The 22,245-nt window shown below is 38.2% G+C and overlaps 1 protein-coding gene across 2 annotated transcripts in view; it reads right to left on the bottom strand.

The window, feature by feature from the left end:
* Window positions 1-6,173: 6,173 nt before the first annotated feature.
* jakmip2 (janus kinase and microtubule interacting protein 2) overlaps window positions 6,174-22,245 on the bottom strand; it is a 42,856-nt gene continuing 26,784 nt past the window's right edge. Inside the window, exons 11-22 of one of the 2 annotated variants that reach the window (XM_082141262.1) lie at window positions 21,430-21,513; window positions 21,161-21,223; window positions 18,933-19,031; window positions 17,230-17,328; window positions 17,089-17,142; window positions 16,923-16,988; window positions 15,892-15,960; window positions 14,983-15,060; window positions 13,721-13,924; window positions 11,721-11,786; window positions 11,376-11,449; window positions 6,174-9,938 (exon numbers count right to left, since the gene is read on the bottom strand). In XM_082141262.1, the coding sequence (XP_081997388.1) occupies window positions 11,399-11,449; window positions 11,721-11,786; window positions 13,721-13,924; window positions 14,983-15,060; window positions 15,892-15,960; window positions 16,923-16,988; window positions 17,089-17,142; window positions 17,230-17,328; window positions 18,933-19,031; window positions 21,161-21,223; window positions 21,430-21,513 (933 nt within the window). In that variant the 3' untranslated portion in view covers window positions 6,174-9,938; window positions 11,376-11,398. The remainder of the gene's footprint in view (window positions 9,939-11,375; window positions 11,450-11,720; window positions 11,787-13,720; window positions 13,925-14,982; window positions 15,061-15,891; window positions 15,961-16,922; window positions 16,989-17,088; window positions 17,143-17,229; window positions 17,329-18,932; window positions 19,032-21,160; window positions 21,224-21,429; window positions 21,514-22,245) is intronic. The other variant, XM_082141261.1, reaches the window with a different exon arrangement.

Genomic DNA, 22,245 nt, shown 5'->3' with positions numbered 1-22,245 from the left:
GAGATGTCAACTCGCAGAGTCAAATTGTGAGATAAAAGTTGCAATTATTTTTTTTAAATGTTTTATTCGGAAACAAGCTTCCATACATTTCCTTATATCTACTGTAGGACTTTTAACTTTCTAGTTGTAGTAACTTTTTTACTCACCGTATTCCAAAATATATATTATTTTTAGGAGACAGAATATATGTGTTATATTATTGGCCATCTCATATTATATAAGTGTCTTTTTGTTTAGTTGAGTTTTAGGTTGTTCTTTGTGTTCTTGTTTCTCCATCCGGTTTGTTCTCACCTGTGTCTTGCATTGGTGTATTGCTATGGCAGTAGAGTTGGTGTGCTTGTTTCTTGTTTCATTGGATGTGTATTTTAGTATTGCTCTATTAATTAACCGTATTTGGGTAAATGGTCTCATATTCTGAGACTCCCTCTGTTACGATAAGCCTTTCAACCAGGGTCGGTGTTTCCTTCACGATACAACAGGGAGACTGTTGGCCATTTTAGAATTAAAAATGCATGAGAGATCTTCTCACAAGGGCTATACTAGACAAGCATTATCAGCTTAATAAATCATTTATCAATATGATGCATTGTAGTGCTGTTCAACTATACATTGATCTATCCATTTATCCTGCAGAAGTTGAGATGTGTTGCTGTTGACTATCACAAATAGGACATGGGGAGAATGATACCAAAAGGATGGACAGGCAGACACTCATCTTTTACAGATCACCATCCAGACAGCATTACTCTCTTCTCCACCTGGCACATAACAAACCTTTACTGGTGTGTAATCATTGTTGACTGATACGTAGGCAACCGATGATTTCCGAGCACTACATCCGTCTGGATTCGGCTGCATGTTTAAATTCACTTATGAAACCTTAATGAAATGATTGGCTGATCACAGTGGAGCTCTGGTTTTTGTATTTCTGTGTCGTAAGACATTTGAACATTTTTGCAGTTCTCAACCCTAACTCGTAACACTCCAGCCGATGCATATTCCAGAGATACGTTACACTCATCGGTATCTCGGGTGGCTGAAGTTACACATGTTAGAGGAAGCAGAGACGTTGTTAATATTGCATTAGTGTCAGGGAAGTACAACAGGTATAGGTTGCACTAACTTTCTCTGGTTACAGAGAGGTTATTACAACAAATACTTCTTGTGGCTGCAGTGCGCTCTGTTTAACCTTCCTCAACAAGCTCAAATTCTCAACAATCAATTTACTGTTTGCATTTCATTGCATGTCCATTGCAGTAAGTTACCAAATGCTGCCCAAAAAATATCACTTGCATGGTATAAAACAATGTTTTTGGCTAATAACGTTTTCTGCCATTCCTATTAATGGTAATGCGTAGCATCTTATAAATACTGTAAACCTTACAAATTGTGTGCATTTTTAGTTGACTAATAAAAATGTTATAATGTTATAGTAGTGACTCCAAAGGTGGACATATTTTGAATTCACAAAGGCCTCAATTGTGTACATGCACACACCCATATGAAATTATACACGCGCACACACACACTTGGGGACTTTCCATAGACAAATTGATTTTTATACTGTATAAACTGTATATGCCATTCCCTAACCCATAAACACAACACTCACAGAAAACTTTCTGCACTTTTACATTTTCAAAAAACATAATTTAGGATGATTTACAAGCTGTTTTCCTCATGGGGACTAAAAATGTGATTTCTGGTATTGCCATCCTTGTGGTGACATTTTGTCCCCACAGCGTAGGGTTTACCAGGACCACACACACACACACACACACACACACAATTCAAACTGATATATTACAGAGATTTTACATTAGAGATTCTATATAGTGCACCTAAGTTACATGCCATCAGCTTTTTGTCTTCAGGAGCCGTGTGTGTTCCTCGTGTCTTTGCATTATGACACCAGATGACACAAACACGAGCTCTGCGTTATCTACATGGAGCTGAGCTCACGCATTCAGTTCTCGGGGGAGTTGAATGCACTCACTGTTGTGAATTTGGCCCATTTTTTTACCTTTTTTGGTCCATATATATATATTTGTACTATATATCCCACAATTCCAAGCAAACTACACTACTAAATCTAGTGCACTACATTACCCATACACCCCCGGTCAAGGTCTATAAGTAGACCTCACTTCCTTCCTTTGTTTCTTTTGCATTGGTGAGGTGTGGGTGTTTGAATGGACACCCAACCATGTCCTTTGAGTCCTTTCCTTAGGATGCGTTTATGACTTTAGACCATCTTGTACATCCTGTTTATCCGTTAACACCTGTCCATTTACATCTTGTGAATCTGCTCCATGCGAATCCATGAACGTCATGTCATTACTCAAGACTTAATCATCCTGAACATAAAATAAAAGAGAGCAAAGGACTGGGATTTGTCCTGTGTTTTAATCAGACACGCCATCAAGTTTCTGCAACTTTGGATTTATTTAACATCTGATATCCAACACTCACTGCAAAAGATTTGTGTAGAAGCTCCGCTCATGCTTGTCCCTTTTCTTGAAGTAAGAGTAACGAGCGTCTGGCGTCCAGCTCCCCTGACTGCAACATAGTGTCGGCCCAGATCCGGCCCACATCTGGGCCGTGTGGAATCCATGTGCACCAGATGTGGCCCGGATCTGGGCCGACACTATGTTGCTGTCTGGGTCTGAGAAGCTAGATATGGCTGGAGTGAGATTACTGGCATGACAATGAGATTCCTGAACCTACTTCCTCGGGGGAATTGCTTGATGTAACGGATCGCCACGGCCAGGTTGAATTTGACTTGGGCTCGTGAGAAGCATAAAGTCGCTTGCGTACGATTGGATGAGCGCTTTCTGGCAGCCCAGACAGCAAAGATTGTGTCGGCCCAGATCTGGCCCACATCTGGGACGTGTGGGATCCACATGTACCAGATGTGGGCCGGATCTGGGCCGACACTATGTTTGCTGTCTGGCAGGCTATGATCGCCCCTCCCCCGTGAGCCTTCCTTTTCCATCCGGACATTCACACTGATGTGGAGGGGTCCTGGATGAAACCATACTCTGTGCACATTTTTCCCTCCCAACATTCAAATGATTACATTTTTAAGGGTCTATGTGAGCAGAGGTAAATGAGGATGCCCCCTGTAAGCCCGCGCTCAATCGGCCCAATGTAGGCATCCGACCAGCGGGGAAGGTCTATGCGTGTTACTGTCTTTCCGCGTGGCAAAGTATTTTTGATTAAATGAAATACATTTTCTCATATGTATTTTCTTATTATTTCATCTGACTCCATAAATGAAAAGGTTTTAATGATATCTGTGCATCATTAAATATGAGCGAATGTTTGACTATTCCTTTTAACTCTTTACCTGAAATAATGAGTCCGTTAGAAAAAAAATCTAATGTTTACAATTTATTATGTCTTGTAAATGTATCATGGCAATTACATTATCAATTCAAAGATAATCAATACAAAACATCAAATGCTCTGGAATAAAGAGAAGAGATGCGAACCCGACATTAGGAAATACATGATGAACTAATCCCATAACCCTGAGTTTGTTCAGCTACCATCACAATTTGATGTGTTGATCAGAGATTAAATAAATAACTCCACTGGTAACTAGCAACTAGAAAGATGGCAAATAAGTAAACTGCAGTAGTCCTGCAGGCTCTCAGCATCACGGGCTAATCTGAGGTAAAGAATCGCGCTGATCCTCTAGTTGCATTTCATTATATAGACAGAAACTTTTTTCACATAGAAACATCTGCTAACAATGGGAATTTACATTCAGAGTTGACACCTTTTGGGAGTAGGAGACCATTTGTCTAGAGACCACCTTCCTTTGTGTGCCAGTTATCTCTAAACTCTTAAAAAAACGTATTACCTTATGTTTTACTTATTTGGGAATGAGACATTTGTACCAGTCGCACTGAGACATTTCAAATGATACCAAACATGTATAATACTCAATGATAATTATTCACATTAAACCATATGGATTTTTGGGTGATTTTCATGTGATCTCAGCATGAGAGAGGGGGAAGAGGGGAGGAGATGTATTCTGAGGTGAGACTTTGCGTCTCAAATGGTAATGCTAACTTCACAAGAGTGAGTTCAAATGTTAATGTCTTTTGTTCTCTCAGAGAGTAGCTCTCTCTTCCAGTTCTTCCAGTTTTTCCAGTCTTACACCCCTGTGGAAGAGAGGCTGCCTAGCTATCTATCCTTATTGAGGGCTCCAGTCGTACTGTCGAAGCCGCGTCGGACCACTTCACGGCTCGTAGTTAAGGCATATACAGCGGTGGGTCAGGCTGCTTAGGGACTAGAGGCAGGGATTGTCACCTGAGGCGGTTGCTGAACTTCGCCGGACCACAGCTCTTCGGGCCGCCAAGCAGACGACTACTGCCATCAGTCGTTCAATGGTGGCGATGGTGATATTGGAGAGGCACCTGTGGCTAAATCTGTCGGGAATCAAAGAGGAGGAGAAAACTTTGGCACATCTACCGAGGCAATGTCCCATTTATCTGGTAATCCACGTGTAGATGTGGGCCGGATCTGGGCCAACACTATGTTTCTGACTTCCTCCCTTTATAGATCTATTCGGGAGTGGCATTGCTCCATGCATTTTGGTTGGTGGCATTTCTGTGGGTTGTAGCCTGCCCTTCTCACTACTCAGACAGCAACATAGTGTTGGCCCTAGATCCGGTCCACATCTGGTACACTGATTCCACACTTACCAGATGTGGGCCGGATCTGGGCTGACTTATAAAGGGGACATTGCCGACACTATGTTGCTGTCTGGGTAACAACTGAAGTCAGAGAAGTTTGAATGCGCCCTTCGGTTGTACTAGACTTCTGCTTGTGTGCTGATCATGTGACTGTAGTAGGTGTAAATTTGCCAGAGTTACTTCCTGTATTTACAACTGAAGATGGTGTTTGGATGAACACTGAAACGAATGTCAACTTGTTTTTATCAAGTCCAGTGACTTCAAATAAAGAATTTGTTTGGTTTTGTCAACTCGAAACTAATCCCACAACCCTGAGTTTGTTCAGCTACCATCACAATTTGATGTGGTGATCAGAGATTAAATAAATAACTCCACTGGTAACTAGAAACTTAATGTTTCAAACAGAGATGGCGATATGGAGGCAAAATAGAAATGCAGCTTTAAAGGGTAACTCTCGCCAAAATGCAACCTAGGGTCTTTTTGTTAATCTACCCGAGGCAAACATTCGTTTAAAAGCATAATTATGATGGAAACGCCACTTTTAAGTTTGACCGTATATTCGTTTTCGGTCAAATTGCCTTTTGAATGGGAGTGCTTGGGGCACGACTATGATAGCATCAAAATCACTATTTTTAAAACACTAAGAAGGCTCGACACAACATGAAACTTTGCTGGAAGTATCAGCAGGGGCTCTACACATGAACTCCAGCATTGAGAACAGTGTTTGTGTACACAGAGTTTACTAAAAAGAAAGATTTTGAACAACTCGCTGAAGCTGTGTCCGCCGGCATTTTGACAGTCAAAAATAGTCGATCTCCGAATGCAACGTAACGGGGAGGAGAGTAAAGATGGAAAGCTCCTAAAGCTTAGTTCCATATAAATTCACGGATTTGTTGTTTTGTCGTTAGTGAAAATCAATATTGACCTTGTATTTGAAAAAGGATCCTCATATAAGAAGCAATACTAAAATTCAGAGTCAGTTCATTCGCATTCGGAGATCGACTATTTTTGACTGACAAAATGCCGGCGGACACAGCTTCAGTGAGTTGTTCAAAATCTTTCTTTTTAGTAAACTCTGTGTACACAAACACTGTTCTCAATGCTGGAGTTCATGTGTAGAGCCCCTGGTGATACTTCCATCAAAGTTTCATGTTGTGTCGAGCCTTCTTAGTGTTTTAAAAATAGTGATTTTTTATGCTATCATAGTCGTGCCCCAAGCACTCCCATTCAAAAGGCAATTTGACCGAAAACGAAAATACGGTCAAATTTAAAAGTGGCGTTTCCATCATGATTATGCTTTTAAACGAAAGTTTGCCTCGGGTAGATTCACAAAAAGACCCTAGGTTGCATTTTGGCGAGAGTTGCCCTTTAATATAGACATATCATATTCTGCAAATGAATATTCTGTCTGTGTCTGAGATCAGCGTGTTCTCAGTGTGTCCAAAGGTGAAAAAAGAGAGATTATCATATTTCTGAGGAGATATTAGACTTTAATGAAATGAAGCCAAACCTGGTATACAGAATGCCCCAAAAACATATTTACAAGCCAGAGACAGCCAATTAAAGGGAGTTAGAAAGATCATTCGGTACAAACCAGTTAGTGAAAGTCCTGCTGGTACGCTACAGCTGTTCATTTGAAAGAGTAGAAAACAACTAGGCTCCGGGAAGAGATGATTAAATACAGGGACAGTCGAGGAAGGCGGAAACACATCTGCAGCCGTCACCACAATACACATCGCAAGAATAAACTGCAAAGTGACTCAACTGCTCAAGCTGCAGAAGGAGAAATGTATTCACATCAGGAGGATATAGAGACACATGTACATATCAACAGACATATATATTACACTGCAGTCAGAAAGAGGAACTGCTGAGCTTCATAGACATGGAATATTATTGGTCAATAGGCCTCATTCATCGACCACAAGCAGAGTGAGTTTCTGTGCAAATCATTCGTAAAAGTCAGTCAGTATGTGACAATTTACAGTTTCATTTGTTGAATGATGTGAGTATTTACTACAGGATGGTTTTACTTGCGTAAATTCTCGCATGGTGCAATATTTTTTTGTTACGTGCTACAATTTACACAACTATTTAACTTTCATAAACTGTTGTGACTGTTTACTTATGATTGGTTTTACTTGCATAAATTTGCATGGTGCGAAAATTTATGGGGGAAAAAAAACGTTTTACTTAAAGTTTAAAAACTGTCACATGGTACAATAATTTACACAATAACAGTTTAAAGGGATAGTTCACTTTGAAATTAAATTTTGGTATGTTTTAGCTTACCTCAAGGGCATCCAAGATGTAGGTGTCTTTTTTTCCACAGTAGTTTCAATTTTTATATTTTTAGGTCAAACCGTTCTTGTCTGTCAGTCACATAATGCAGGTCGATGGTCACTGTCTCAAAGAGCATGCACAGAGTCCAAAATTAAAACAATTCCCCGTCGTCCAAATTAAACAATTCCCCATCGTAAGTACACATTGATGGCCCAAGACACGAAACGAGCGGTTTGTGTGAGAAACCGAACAGTATTTATATCGTTTTTACCTCTTGAACACAGCTGCGTCCAAATGATCTGAGAGCGCGGGCGGGTATAGATATATACACTAGATGCCGCATTGGCTACTGCTCATTTGGACGCAGCTGTGTTCAAGAGGTAAAAACGATATAAATACTGTTCGGTTTCTCACACAAACCGCTCGTTTCGTGTCTTGGGCCATCAATGTGTACTTACGATGGGGAATTGTTTAATTTGGACTCTGTGCATGCTCTTTGAGACAGTGACCATCGACCTGCATTATATGACTGACAGACAAGAACGGTTTGACCTAAAAATATAAAAATTGAAAACTACTCTGGAAAAAAAGACACCTACATCTTGGATGCCCTTGAGGTAAGCTAAAACATACCAAAATTTAATTTCAAAGTGAACTATCCCTTTAACGTTAACGCTTGTCTGAAGTTTAAAATCATTGGTTACCCGTAAGCCAATCACATAACGTTTGGTTATGACTTGTGTTATGCTCCGGCTTTCAGCCGCATCGAACTTCCACTGTAAACACATGTATGATGCGAAAACAAAAACCATCGAGCGAAATACCAGAGTGAACATGGCTGTGAATGACTTTTGCAGATTATGTGAAGTAAATCTACGCATCGATGGTACAATCAGTGTCTACGTCACGGCTCTCAGCCCGCCCTCTGTTCGTTGATTGGCCGGCTGTTTTCAGGCCGGAGGAAAACTGGGAGATAGGTCGCTATCTCAGACTGAGTACAGAAGCGAACTGAAATTGAGCGGAAGTACGAAGTCTGACGTAGTCAGGCTAGTTTAACGTCGCCATGAAATGAAAAATCACCCAATCTGTTTTCTAAATGCATGTTAAATATTTTACTGTGAACAATTCATTCTGTACTTTACAGGGTTAAATTAAAACTTGTTTTTTTTTTTACTCGTCATTTTATTATTTATTATTAAAATGTCACAGCTGGATCTTTGGATCTCTGGTGATATATGCAGGACTTCTCCAAACATTTAGTCCACTTAAACCCTGTTTCTTTTTTACAGTCGATTGCAAGCTCATTCATTCGAGTGCAACACACACATCCAAAAACCGAGTCCTTGCCCTACATTTTTTCTTTTCTATAATTCCAGTCACAATACTAGGGAAGCTTGTTTCCGCCACTGAATTATAAATAAATAATAATAATTGCGACTTTATTTCTCAGAATTGCGAGATATGAAGTCAGAATTGTGAGAAATAAAGTCGCAATTCTGAGAAATAAAGTCGCAATTGCGAGATATAAAGTCAGAATAGCATGATATAAAGTCGCGATTGCGTGTTATAAAGTCAGAATTGTGAGATATAACTATTCTGAGGTAAAAAAAAAAATCTTTTTTCCCTTAGAATTGGACTTTATATCTCGCAATTGTGAGAAAAGATTTCAGAATTGCGCAATTATGTGATTAAGTCAGAATTGCATGATATAAAGTCGCAATTGCGAGAAAAAAAAGTCAGAATTCGGACTTTATAAGACTCAATTGCGACTTTATTTCACGCAATTCTGACTTTATATCACGCAATTGCAACTTTATTTCATGCAATTCTGACTTTATATCACGCAATTGCAACTTTATTTCACGCAATTCTGACTTTATATCACGCAATTGCGACTTTATTTCACGCAATTCTGACTTTATATCTCGCAATTCTGAGAAATAAAGTCAGAATTGCGAGATGTAAACTCGCAATTGTGAGATAAAAAGTCGCAATTATCTTTTAAAATGTTTTATTCTGTGGCGGAAACAAGCTTCCATACAATATGGAAGACAAAATCGGTCATTACTTCCATTTCATCACAACTGATGAAACCATTTCATAAACTGTTGCATGTTACTATTTAATTCATAAATGGCTACTTGTGTAAACTTGCATGGTGCAGCAATTTACATAAAAAATGTTTTTGTTCAGTAAACCTTTACACGTGAATGTTTTTAAGAATGATTTACATAAAAAATAAATGTTTGCTTGTGATGGAGGAATGAGGCCCGATACAATACAAAAGAAATCTATTAAAAACCAGTCTGCCCAGTATTGGTTTTTCCACTGGACAGCAGGTTGGTTGCAGTAGTCTACTCAACTTTCTAGGGGTAAACAAAAACTGCTAGTGTGGATGGTTTGTAGTGGACGGTCTGGCTTTCTCTCTCAATCTGTCTCTTTCTCCGGCAGTGAGGAAGACACCTCTCCTAAGGGGTCCTGACCACAGAGATGCGACAGTCACCTCACTAACAGGCCCTGAGTCAGCACACATTACTCCTGCAAAGACGTCCATTTCGCTTTTCATTTCCCAAAGTGTGTGTGGGAGGAGAGACGGATAGACAGAGTGAGAAAGAAAGGGGTTTGTGGGTTGTGGTTGGTAGCAGTCGCAGTAGATCATGGCGGGTCCCTGCATGGCAGAGATAATCCACGATCCTCTAGTTGGGTTGATGATGGTGTTTTCGTCACGCTTGTATTGGTCTGTAAGTGTGATTTCAAGCATTCTGTCCTGGTTCTCCACAGAGGTGTAATCTAATCCAGTGCAGATAATCCCAATAAAATCCATCATCATTAACTCGGAATTTCCCACTTCTACACGAGCAAAAACAAAACAGCCAGTAATACACCTTGAGTCGTAACAACCGGACGACTGCAGTTGCATGCGACAGCTCCAGGTTGCTTCAAATCCTGTGTGCGCAAGGACAAAAACTCGGATCAGTTCAACATACACCCACGGTGGAGCCATTCAAATCCTACAGGATCATGAACATTATTATTCGGGGCAAGTTGTCAATTCCAAAAATGATTCCAAACTATTTGGTGAAAAAATGAATGCAACATGTTTGTTTCAGTAATTTTATAAATGTAAATACATAAATTCTTTATAAATATATATATATATATATATATAAATCAAGTAGTGTGATACAAGATGTCAAAAGAATGCATTGTTTGCTTTGGGTTCATCATGTGCACAAAAGTAGCAGCAACTCATCTTTTGCTACAGTTATTACTCATATGTTACTTATGTTTAATTGTGCTTTTTTAAATGAATCCAAATAGGATCCAACAGGATAATGGGAATATCATTTAACCCTCTGGTGCTGTTCGGTTATTTATTTTTTACTTCATCGGAATGGTCCGAAATTTGGTAAATGTTTTGGCACTTGCTGTGTGAACACACACACACACACACACACACACACACACACACACACACAATCATGAACATGGACATGGATGAGTTAAATGGACCTGAAAAAAGTACTAATGCTCGTATTGTTCACGGTCAAAAGTGACTGCATTGGAAATGAATGGGAGACGAATTCTATCTAGTGGACGCGTTCGGTACTGCGCCCAAACAAAATCTGACTGAAAGCTCATTTTTTGAGATATCAACCTCAAATTTGGAACACAACTTGTAAAACGTGTTTTGGAAAATATGTATTTCATATCAAAATTACAAGTTGTATTTTTGTGCTTTTTTCAAGTTCACTTTTTAAAACTTTTTTCACTTTAGCAATAATCTGCCAAGTGTCGTCTTTAAAAAGAGACCAAACTTCAGTCTGAGCTCCAAAGCATTAAAGATTTATGACCGTTTAAGTTGGAAATTTCATTTTCATTTTCATTTTCATTTTCATTTTCATTTTCATTTTCAATTTCAATTTCATTCACACAAAAAGTGAATACATGGATTATAACTACTGCATAAATATAATTTAGTATCATCTTAAAACACAAAATATTAAATGAAAAACATTATCGGACTAAAATATAGTATTGGGGAACAAAAAGAGGTCATTTTTGACCGACACACAAACAGGACCACAGAGTTAAAGGAAGTATGGATACTGAAATACCAATGTGCAAGTAATTATGGTTTTTACCGCTGGAAAGATGGCAAATAAGTAAACTGCAGTAGTTCCCTTTCAATACTCACTATATAAATGTAATGATTCATGTAATGTTCTTGATGTACTCAACAGTATCATCTAGTCGTGAACCCCATGAACCCCTAATACAATAGTTTAGTCTCAGTCAAGGTCTAAAAGTTGGCTTTCTGAATGAATTATATTTTCCTCAAAAAACTTGAACACAAGGAAGACAAAAAGATTCTACACTCACCTCTGCAGGAGATGTCACAGACATCAAGGCCAAAGAATAAAGGCAAGAGAGAAGAATAAAAAGAGAAATAGAAACTGAAAGACAAAGAAAGAAAGAAAGAAAGAAAGAAAGAAAGAAAGAAAGAAAGAAAGAAAGAAAGAAAGAAAGAAAGAAAGAAAGAAAGAAAGAAAGAAAGAAAGAAAGAAAGAAAGAAAGAAGTATTAATTAAGTTTACAGCCAGGATAGGAAAATGAGCAACATCAATATTAGAACAAACAACAGGAGACATGATCGTTCTGACAGATCGTCTTCTGTAAATCATTAGTCCGACAGCTCGTATCTACAGATGTTATAAACCTGTCTTACCTTCTCCTCTAGATCTTTAATCTGTCTCCTCTGAATGTCAGTCTTATCTTCCAGATCTCTGATCCTCTGCATTGAGAGAAACACTCATTTCAGTGTGATTATCTTCAGTATGTCATCGCTCAGTAATCAAAGCTGAGGTCAGTGATTACAGGACAATTATCACACAGCTCAATAATGGAGAATACAGCGGGTCCAAAAGTCTACTAGAGCACTAGTTGAATGCACCACTGAAAAGAAGAAAAGTATGTGTGTTTTACTATATGCTTTGGTTTATATTTGGTATTTCCTGATAATCTGCTGCCCTCTTCTGTATATAACTGCTATTGCATCAGGTCAGAGGTCACCATCTGACATACATCACACAAAACCAACACAAGTATGAGAGGTTTTTATACACATTAACAGTCTTTTATAGTGTTTGCATTACAGTTACCAGATTATAACTGCATTTCACTCACGTTCATGACTGACTGTGAAATACTGCAGTGATATTTCCTCTTGTTTATTGTTTGATGGCATAATGCCCTCTAATGTTTCCAAAACCAGTTTATAAATCGACTGAATAGTCAAACTGGTGAAATTGGTTGGAAAATTAGTCATCATCACTTTTGGCATGAATCAAAATGAACCAAAAACCTTTTTCATGATGATCACTAGCTAAGGTTTTGTGTAGTAAAGTTGTAACCTTGTTCCTTGAAAAGTCAATGGAATCATTTTAAAGAAATTCGCCGACTTTTTGGGACTTTAGCTTATTCACCGTATCCCCCAGAGTTAGATAACGCCATACATACCCTTCTCATCTCCGTGCGTGAAGTAACTCTGTCTGACGCACCCCCCGCTAGCCTAGCTTAGCACAAAGACTGGAGGTAAATGGCTCCAGCTAGCATACTGCTCCCAATAAGTGACACAGCCATCTTCTAACCGTATACATACTGGGAACTATATTCTCAGAAGGCAAAGCACTGCTACTTGGGCGGAGTGATTTGATCGCAGTGCCTGAGAAGCCCCTGGTGAGGAGCAGAGAGTTTGCTCAGAGTAAATCACTCCGCAGAAGTAGCAGTGCTTCGTCTTCTGAGAATATAGTTCCCAGTATGTATACGGTTAGAAGATGGCTGTGTCTCATGTGACCCTGTTATTTGTACACGCTGTGACTATACAAATCACAACATGTAAATAGGAAAATTAGCGTTATTTTGTCACTTATTGGGAGCAGTATGCTAGCTGGAGCCATTTACCTCCAGTCTTTGTGCTAAGCTAAGCTAGCGGTGTGTGCGTCAGACAGAGTTACGGCACGCACGGAGATGAGAAGGGTATGTATGGACTTATCTAACTCTGGGGAATACGGTGAATAAGATAAAGTCCCAAAAAGTCGGCGTGTTCCTTTAAACAATCCTGAAATTTCATTGTTTATTTCAGTAATGAAGCAATAACACACATCAGACGAGGTGAAATTTTTCTGACTCTTATTGACTATCATGTTCAGCATATACTGTCTCCTGTAGCAGATTTAGGTTCCTGTAGGTGTTTGTGCAGTGTTCAGTTCAGTGTTGTCTGTACTCTTCTTCTTGCATTTGGTTATTTCCTCAACAATGTCTCATTTATTAATTAGTGGGTCATGCTACAAAACAGCTGCCATTTGTGTCCCACACATACACGAGTCAAACATCACTTTAAAAATGAATAGCTGATGATGAATATAATGATGATTGAGGGATGTGCAAATAAACATTCCTCAAAAGCCTGATGTATCATATTTGATACATACATTTAGCCATGCCAGCAAAATGCCCTCAACCACATCACAGAGCAACTGGGTCTCCTAGATTTTCCTCCAGTCCTTACACATTTTAAGAAAAGAAAAAAAAAAACTTTATATGATTACTTAATATGATAAACTTAAAATTATAATTTTTTCATCATGAGGATTCTGTGGCCTGTTTCTATGAAAGTATGACACATGCATTTAAATGTATGAAATGATTTGAAAGTGTGTTGTGTACCTGATGGGCCTGATGGAGCAGCTCCATGCGCTCCTGCAGAACCTGACAGTCGTACTCTCGACTCTTGCGCAGCATCTGTCTGCGCAGTCTCTCCACGGCCGAGCGCAACTCGTCCTTCTGCAGCTCGTCCAGAGGCTCTCCGTATTTAATCACTTTATCCTGCTGCAGTGCGTTGTACAGAGTAGCCTCCAACTCCTGGATTTGCTGTTGCACACACACACACACACACACGTACAGTTACAGATTGCGACGGTAAGGTGGTCGTTGTGTGGACTGTCAATGGAGATATACAGTATATATGAAGAGTTCAGATGCAAAAGCCTCAAAGTGCCATCTGAAATTTTCTTCTAGAATGATAATTTTGATCAAGCTCGTATATTTAAGTTCAATAATTTCACTTAAATGGCAATGCAAATTACCTATTAATTGTCATTTAATTGAAATTACTTATCTTAAATATACAAGCTTTATAAAAATGATAATTCTAGAAGAAAATTTCAGATGGAACTCAGAGGCTTTTGCATCTGAACTCTTCATATATATATATCTTCATTTGTGTTTCGAAAATTAACGAAAGTCTTACAGGTTTTGAACGTCATGAGGGTGTGTAAATGCAGACAGAATTTTCATTTTTGTTCACCCAACTAACTCTTAACCAACACTTTAAGGGTGGGTTAAGGTGTAAGGGAAGGTCAACCGTCTAAATATAGATGTAATTACAGAAATTAATTATTGCTGCAATTACATGCATGTATTTTTCTAAATATTGTACAATGTAAAAGCAATGTATGTGAACATTAAGTGCAGTCTATCAAATGATTAATTTAAATGTTAGTACATTGTATTTAAAGACACAATATAAAGTGGGACAATATCGTTTTTTTGTATTTTTCTTGTATTCGGATTAAAATCAAATAATGGTTTGTTAGAGCACCCATGCAGAAAATATAGTGCCAAAATACGCTTTGGAATAAAGAAAACGTTGGTGGCTACTGTTGTAGAATGAACTGGTCCATGCCAATTTTGACAAGACAAACCTTTCGTGGCACTATAATGAAAATCTATTTGACTACCAAATTAAAGGTCATATAAAAACACACAAAAATGGTACATCATAAGCAGATGAAGATTTTACCGACTCGAAAACACAAAATATCAAAATTAACACAATATATACCACTTTCTAAAACAGAACATCATAGTAATTGTTTCGCTGAAGTTCATAAAAGGAAGAAATGTCTGAAAATGGATCAATATTTCACCATGTAAGCCTGGTCCAGCGCCTGCTTCCGGTAGTCCAGTTCCTCCTCCAGATATCCCTTTTGTTTGCAGAACATCTCCTGCAAGTCAACCGTCAGGGTTTATAAGCATCATGGTTTAGGTGGCATTAAAACATTAGTCTGAGTGTGCCAAACTTAATTACTTAATTCAACAACTTAATTAAACTGATAGACCCGTTACATATAATGCAACCCCAGTGTATTATCCTAAAAGTTAAGTTCACCAAAAAACTACTGTTAGCGAACGAATAACAATGATAGATTTACCTTTAAACAAGTTGAGTCTTTTAACTCCCAGACCCAAGTAACACACATCTGAGTGGACTGTGCAGATCACTAATGCAAACATAAATCTGCAGCAACCTATTTTGCTTAGTTTGTAAATGTAAAACCTTTTAAACCTTTTTATTTTATTTGTATGTATTTTTAAAAACAGAGGAATTCATTAAAATTACAATTTTAGAATTTTTAAATTTACAAAATTAAAAAATATTCGTTCATCAGATGAATGTTATGTACTGTACACTTCTACCTGACTGAATTCACATTACTCAATATCTTAAACTTTTAATCTGAAGGCTTATGCCTAAATGTTTTTGTATATAAAAACTGTGTGTCCAGCAGGGCGGGGCCGAGAGCCGCGAGAACGGAGCGAAGCCAGAGGCGCGACTGTTAATGAGCTACTTTTTGTAAACGTTATTATATATTTATTTATAAATTGATGATTTAAAGTGGATAGTAAAGTGGCATACATGGGTAAACAAATTACATTGGTTGTCATTAAATAACAACAAAATGGTTATTTTTTATTATTCTTAAATGTGTCCAAACTTTTTACCGGTACTGTGCGTAAGACAAGTAATGTGTAAAGATAAGACTTGTTGTTCGTACCATCTCGAGCTCCAGGTCCATCATCTTCTGATGCAGAGCTGCTTCTGTTCCTTCAATCTGCTGAATCCACTAAACCACAACACACACAAATACACACATTCTGTCATCTCTTCACTGCAAATCATTACACTGGTCTACAATTTTCAGAAATAAGATTGTGCTATTTATTATGTATTTTAATGTGCTGAATTATAATATAACAATTAAAACAACTGATTGGCTAAGTTTTTACATTTCTAAAACGTTTACACTCTGCATTAGTTCAGCAGAGTGATGTAAGCTTTGTTATGATTGCATCATTCATGACTTCTAGGAATAACACAATGCAAGTCATACCAGCTTCACATTGCATTTCATTGTTTTGCCTCAAAAAAAGTACTGTCCAAACCCAGACATAGATGTATTTTAGTCATTTCTGATTTCAATTGAGTTCCCTTCCCTTTATTACTCACTTATCCTCCACCAATCACTATATTTTTTTATCTAGGTTATGTTTTTGTTGGAAAGTATTTGTTCACAGCCTCTAAGTCGTTGTATTCACCTAAATACTTATCTTTTTGATGTTTTGTTGTTGTTGTTTTTGTTGTAGTGTGTTGATTGTGGCATTGTTTATGTCTTATTATTCTATTGTAATGTGTTTGATTTGTCCCTTGTTCTGTATTGTATTGTAAATTAGGACCCCCTCGAAAACGAGATGGTTCATCTCAAGGGGTTTATCCTATTCAATAAACTTATATATACTGTATATATTCCCAAGTCAAGGGTCGTATACTGACCCAATGGAATATCTTGAAAACTAGAGCCAATAAATAATTTTAAGCATAATTTTCATTTCATTAGTAAAGTTTAACATTTATTTCAGGAGCATTTTGCCTGTTGACCAGTGTTGTTATTGTCCTTTACTAACAGATTGAGAAAAGTAAATGTATACGCATATATATGTAAAGAAAAGTATAGACAGTCAGACATTCAGTGACTGTTTTTGGTTCTCTCTAGTGTACTTCAATAACCTGAAACAGGAACCCACGTACCTTCTCAGCGAGAGACAGCACAGTACTCGCTTGAATAATGGCCACCTGCTCCTCATTCCTCAAGTTCTGCGTGAAGCCAGAAACACATACTGAGCATTTACACTACAACTGGTAATAGCCTATCGCAGAAAGAAAAACGCTGCATGGATTGTGGTGTGTGACGTACCCCGTTATCCCCGAGTATATCCAACAGCTTGATGAGGTCTGGTATACACACGTCCTGTGGAGAGGAGATGACAGCAGAACTGGCTCATGAGTTCTTACTGTTATTAAAAGCAAAAGTGGCAGTGAATGAATTCATACTTACCTTCACTCCCTCCTTTATACAGTAGATCTGTAGTGCACTCACTCCCTCAGAGAAAGGATGGATTTGAAGGTTAAACGGAGGCGATCTCCTCTCACGCTCCTGACAGATTACATCAAACACACGTTACACACTCTTCCACCAACAGCATGATCATGTGCACTCCAGTCTAACGTCTCCACTATACCGTCCACATAGATGATAGATCATTTCATTACAGAAGGCTGTTGCATTTCTGTACTTCCACCACTAGGTGGACGCATGCATTTGAGATTGTAAAACGAGATGGGAGACAAAGAGTGTTTCTGTTTGTCTAGAAGGAGCATTTTGGCACAGCAACTATCCATGGAAGTATGTGCACATTTGTGTTTTACTTACAGATAAATAAAGAGCTGTGCAAATGTCATGCTGTATGATATATTGCACTTCCTCCAGGAAGCACATCTGTAAGATACCACAGCAGTCCTGTATATTTCATTAGACCCCCTTGGTCAAAATCACAGTGCGAGGATGGAAAAGCCAGATTTGAACACCATTATGCTGCTCTAATAGCCATCTAAAGGAAACTGTAACACTGCTTAAATGGCAGTAATTTTACAGAAGCCTCCAATAACCAGGAATAATGATTAGAACAAAACTATATACTGACTGAATTGCATCATGATTTTCTCATGACCTCCTTGCTACAAATTCCTTAAGAACAAATGAAGCAAAACAATTAAATTCTGAGGTACACACAAACTTGTAGTTATAAGTATGTATTTTATGTCGCAATTTAAAGGGACCTATTATGCAAAATTCACTTTAATATTGTTTTTGAACATATTTATGTGTCCACATGGTAAAAAATCCATTCACTCAATTTGTTACTTTCCTCATTAATCTGAAACAGTGCCTCAAAATGAGCCGTTCAGGAATGTGATTCAATATGATGTCACATTGGAACAAGCCCCGCCCACGACTGCAGACAGACTCCGCCCTATTAGCTTAGCTCCGCCCCTCAGTGAGCGGTACACAGTCCGCCATGTTTATCTCCTCGCCAGAGCATTTAACAGCAGCATTCAAGTAAGAAATATATTCCTATTAAAGCTACTAAAGTTATTCAGTCAAGAGCAGTGAGTGATTATCCGGTTTTCTTTTGTTGTTTGGGTCATATTAACAGCATATATAGCAGTAGGTAATGTATATTACGCTGCTTTTACTTTAATACACAGATCTAATATACACATGTGATTTCTTCCCCTGTTGCGTACGTTCACAGACATAACTGACTGTGTTTATGTGAGCTCTGTGTGTTTTTGACATAACCTTGTGTGTATTTGACAGTTTGCTTCGGATGTGTGCGCTCAGAAAACCATATATCAGAAGTTTAGACTGATATGGCTTTAAAACACATGTGGATAATAAGCTTTCATGATGATGAAGAACTGCAATGTCATGTGAGTGTGACCTTGTATCCGAGGCACAAGCTGTACAGGCTCTGCCCTCTTCTGGAAAGGGGGGCGGAGCAGCAGCTCATTTGCATTTAAAGACGCATGCACGAAAACAGCATGTTTTTCCTTCCACTCAAAAATGGGACAACATGTTATAATAAATGATCTGTGGGGTATTTTGAGCTGAAACTTCACAGACACACTCTGGAGACACCTGAGGCTTATATTATATCTTGTGAATAACTGCTCTGTGGACAGAGATAGAGCTCAAACCTCCAGCTCAAGTATGCGAAACTCCAGTAGTTCATTCTGATCTCTCGAGTCCTGTAGTTCCTGCTGCAGCTTTCCGTTTTCATTCTCCAACTTTTCAACCTGTCAAAGAAACATTACAAATTGTAACTAATGGACCTTATGAAAGACTTTCATTGATTGTGCTTTTTACAAATGGATTTTTTGAGTCCTACGAACCTCTCAGTATCTACATACTGTATACAGTATATAACTGTTGAATAGAACGTTCAAAAGAACAGCAGAATTTGCTTGAAATAGAAATCTTTTGTAAAATCTTTTTGTATAAATGTCTTTTCTGTCACCTTTGAACGATGTAATGCATTTTTGCCGATTAAAAGTAATGTTTTAAAAATTAAAAGAAAAAAAAAATCGACTTATTCAAACTTTTGAATAGCAGTGTCTCATGGTTTCCACAAAAGTATTAAGCAGCAACTGTTTTCAATACTGATAATATTAAGAAATGTTTCTTGAGCACCAAATCAGCAATATTAGAATGATTTCTGATCACTGTTTACTGCTAATGATGCAGAAAATTCAGCTTTGATCACAGGAATAAATCACAGTTTGTATTGTACCCTGATGCTATTACCCTGTGACAAATAAATGCAGCCTTGGTGAGCATAAAAAGACTTCTTACAAAATCATTAAAGCCCCCCTGTGGTGAAAATCCAGCTTTTAATGTTGTTTATATGTCTATGTGGTGTTTTTAATATGCTTTAAGACAAACCATGTGTAAGTTCATAAGTCGACACCATTGCTGAGTATTTTCTCCTTAAAACTGCAGTGAACCAAAGACAGTCTCAAAAACACGCTTTGAAATCGCTGGTGTTTCTGACGTCACAAACGACCTTGTAACCAATCAGATCAACGTGTGATCGTCAACCAGTGGATCTCTGACCTGAGTGAGTGAGTGGAGGCGGGACTCATTTGCATATTCATAGAACCGCGTATACTAAATGAGGCAAGGGTGTCGAGTTACATTCAACCTGTTTTAAGGCATGAAGAAACTTTTTTCAAGGAAAAAACATTTAAATATGTAATTTTGGTGATCAAAGATGAGTTTTAAGGGATCAAATTATTGAATACAGGGGGACTTTAAAATAATCTTAAATATTCTAAACTTTTGCATTTGATACAAATATTTTAACATGTTATTACAGTACACTTACATTTACCTGAATGTAACTACATGTATAATAACACTCTTGATCCTAAACTTGCCCCTGAACCTACCGTACAATTTTAAAGACACCTAATATAAAGTGAGACCCAGACTTTTGCTGGAATATGATGACATTTGGTGACTTGTTTGTAAGTGGTACTGCCACATTAGGGGCTTTCGCACCAGAGGAACCTTTTCAAAGTTCCTACAACTATTGGCGGAAGCTCCCGTGCGTTCGCACCGCAGGAACTGGGAACGATTTCAGTTCTAGGAACTCCTTTTGGAGGAACTAATTTAGCTCCTACTTCAGAGTCGTGTCTAAACCAGCACTATAGGAACTATCCGTGACGTTAGTGTTCGCTGATTGGTCGAACGCACGAGAAACACCAGTGTACGCCATTTTTAAAAAGGCAGTGTAAACACACAGTATAGCTTATATATTTACTCCAGAAACTAACTCTACGAACATGGAAAACAGTGATAGATGGACCTCTTAACATGATTATGTATTTGTGCTCAGCAACACTGGACATCAACCACACGGCATACGCTAATAACTCTTCATCACTGTCTACTTTCTGTGTGTAATAGTTCTGTCTAATAACGTATGAGACAGGACCGTTAGACAGATCGTACACTAATGAACACGGAGAATGCGAGCGCTGCCGTTCTCTGCGCCGTCAAAATAAAAGTCACAACAACGAGCGTGTCTTACGTCACTTCAGAGTTCATACTGGCGGTGCGAACGCAACCCGGAAAACGTTCCTAGGGGAACCATTAGTTCTGTCAGGACCACTATCGTCAAATACGATTGACAATTAGCATACAGTTAGGATTGGCGGTATGGTTCTGTTCTGGGCAAGAACATCCAAGCATGACTGTACATTATACCTTACGTATACATTATATATACATTATACAAAACCTCCAGTTATTGTTACCCCCATGAAACCACTACGTAGAATTGAGGGAATGATCTCTTTAGTCTATCATTAGTGTGTTCATCCTCTGAGTGTGGCAGTGTTGAGAAGTCAGCATGTACACACACCTTATCCAGCAGCTCTTGATTACGCCTGAGGAACCGTTGCTTCTCCTCCACCCATCTGGAGTCCTGTGAGGAAAAGAGGAAATGATATGGGAATTAGTCATACCTGTGCCATACTGTGCTTTATAACCAGACACCCAGAACAAATCAGTTTGTAAGTATGGAGAATCACTCAGCAAGATAAATACCACACTAGATATTGATTTCTTGATTGCAAGTCACTGTGTATGAATTTTGCATCGCTAATACCAATAGTAGTGAAAGACTTTTACCTGTCCTTTTACAGCAAGCTCTTTCTCCAGGTCTTCGATTTTAGCCTTATACCTGTGAGAGTCTGCCTGGAGCTGCTCGTGAGCCTACAGAGATGAAGTAACTATTAAATACATGAGTAATTTACCAGAATATGCACTATATGCCTGTGGGTTCAATGTAACATCATGTTCTTGAGCACATAACCTTTCAGAAGCTCGTCCACAGCTGTATTTTTTACTGTTTAAAATTTCAAGCAAAAAATAACAATGTAAAAATATATCTTTTTTAGGGTTTTCCCATGAGGTTTTCAAACAATCTGTCCAAACCCCATTGCATTTTTTAACACAATGCAAAACGGTTACTTTAAGGGGAAAATGACTAGATATTGGGTCGATTTGATTTTATATGGCATGGAAAAACATTACCATCTTAAAAAAAAAAAAGTTTAAATGTATCATTTTTTTCTAAGTAAAAAAAAAAAAAAAAAAAGTATCTTATTAATTTGTTTTCTTTTCTTTTTTTAAATATTAATTTATAAATATCCTTGCGTTTTGGGGGGTTTGTAGCATATGACATTTAACAACCGGAACTAGCCTTGTCACATCATACAAAAGGTCAAATGATCTGATTTAACCAGATGTTATGACTTTGAAACATAATCATAAGGGTCTTCAGGAATCATCTGTATGACACAGAGGACAATATATATGAGCAATATCCCACGAGTGTGATTCGGCTGTAGATAGTCACATCTGTGCTGATATACAGCCATATCGCACGGCTACAAGTTATTATTATTATCTGCATCTAGCTGATATTCTTCAATCTTATATTCA

Source organism: Leuciscus leuciscus, assembly GCF_965113295.1.
Source record: "Leuciscus leuciscus genome assembly, chromosome: 16".
Classification (NCBI taxonomy): domain Eukaryota; kingdom Metazoa; phylum Chordata; class Actinopteri; order Cypriniformes; family Leuciscidae; genus Leuciscus; species Leuciscus leuciscus.
This window is presented reverse-complemented; position numbering and strand designations above follow the sequence as displayed.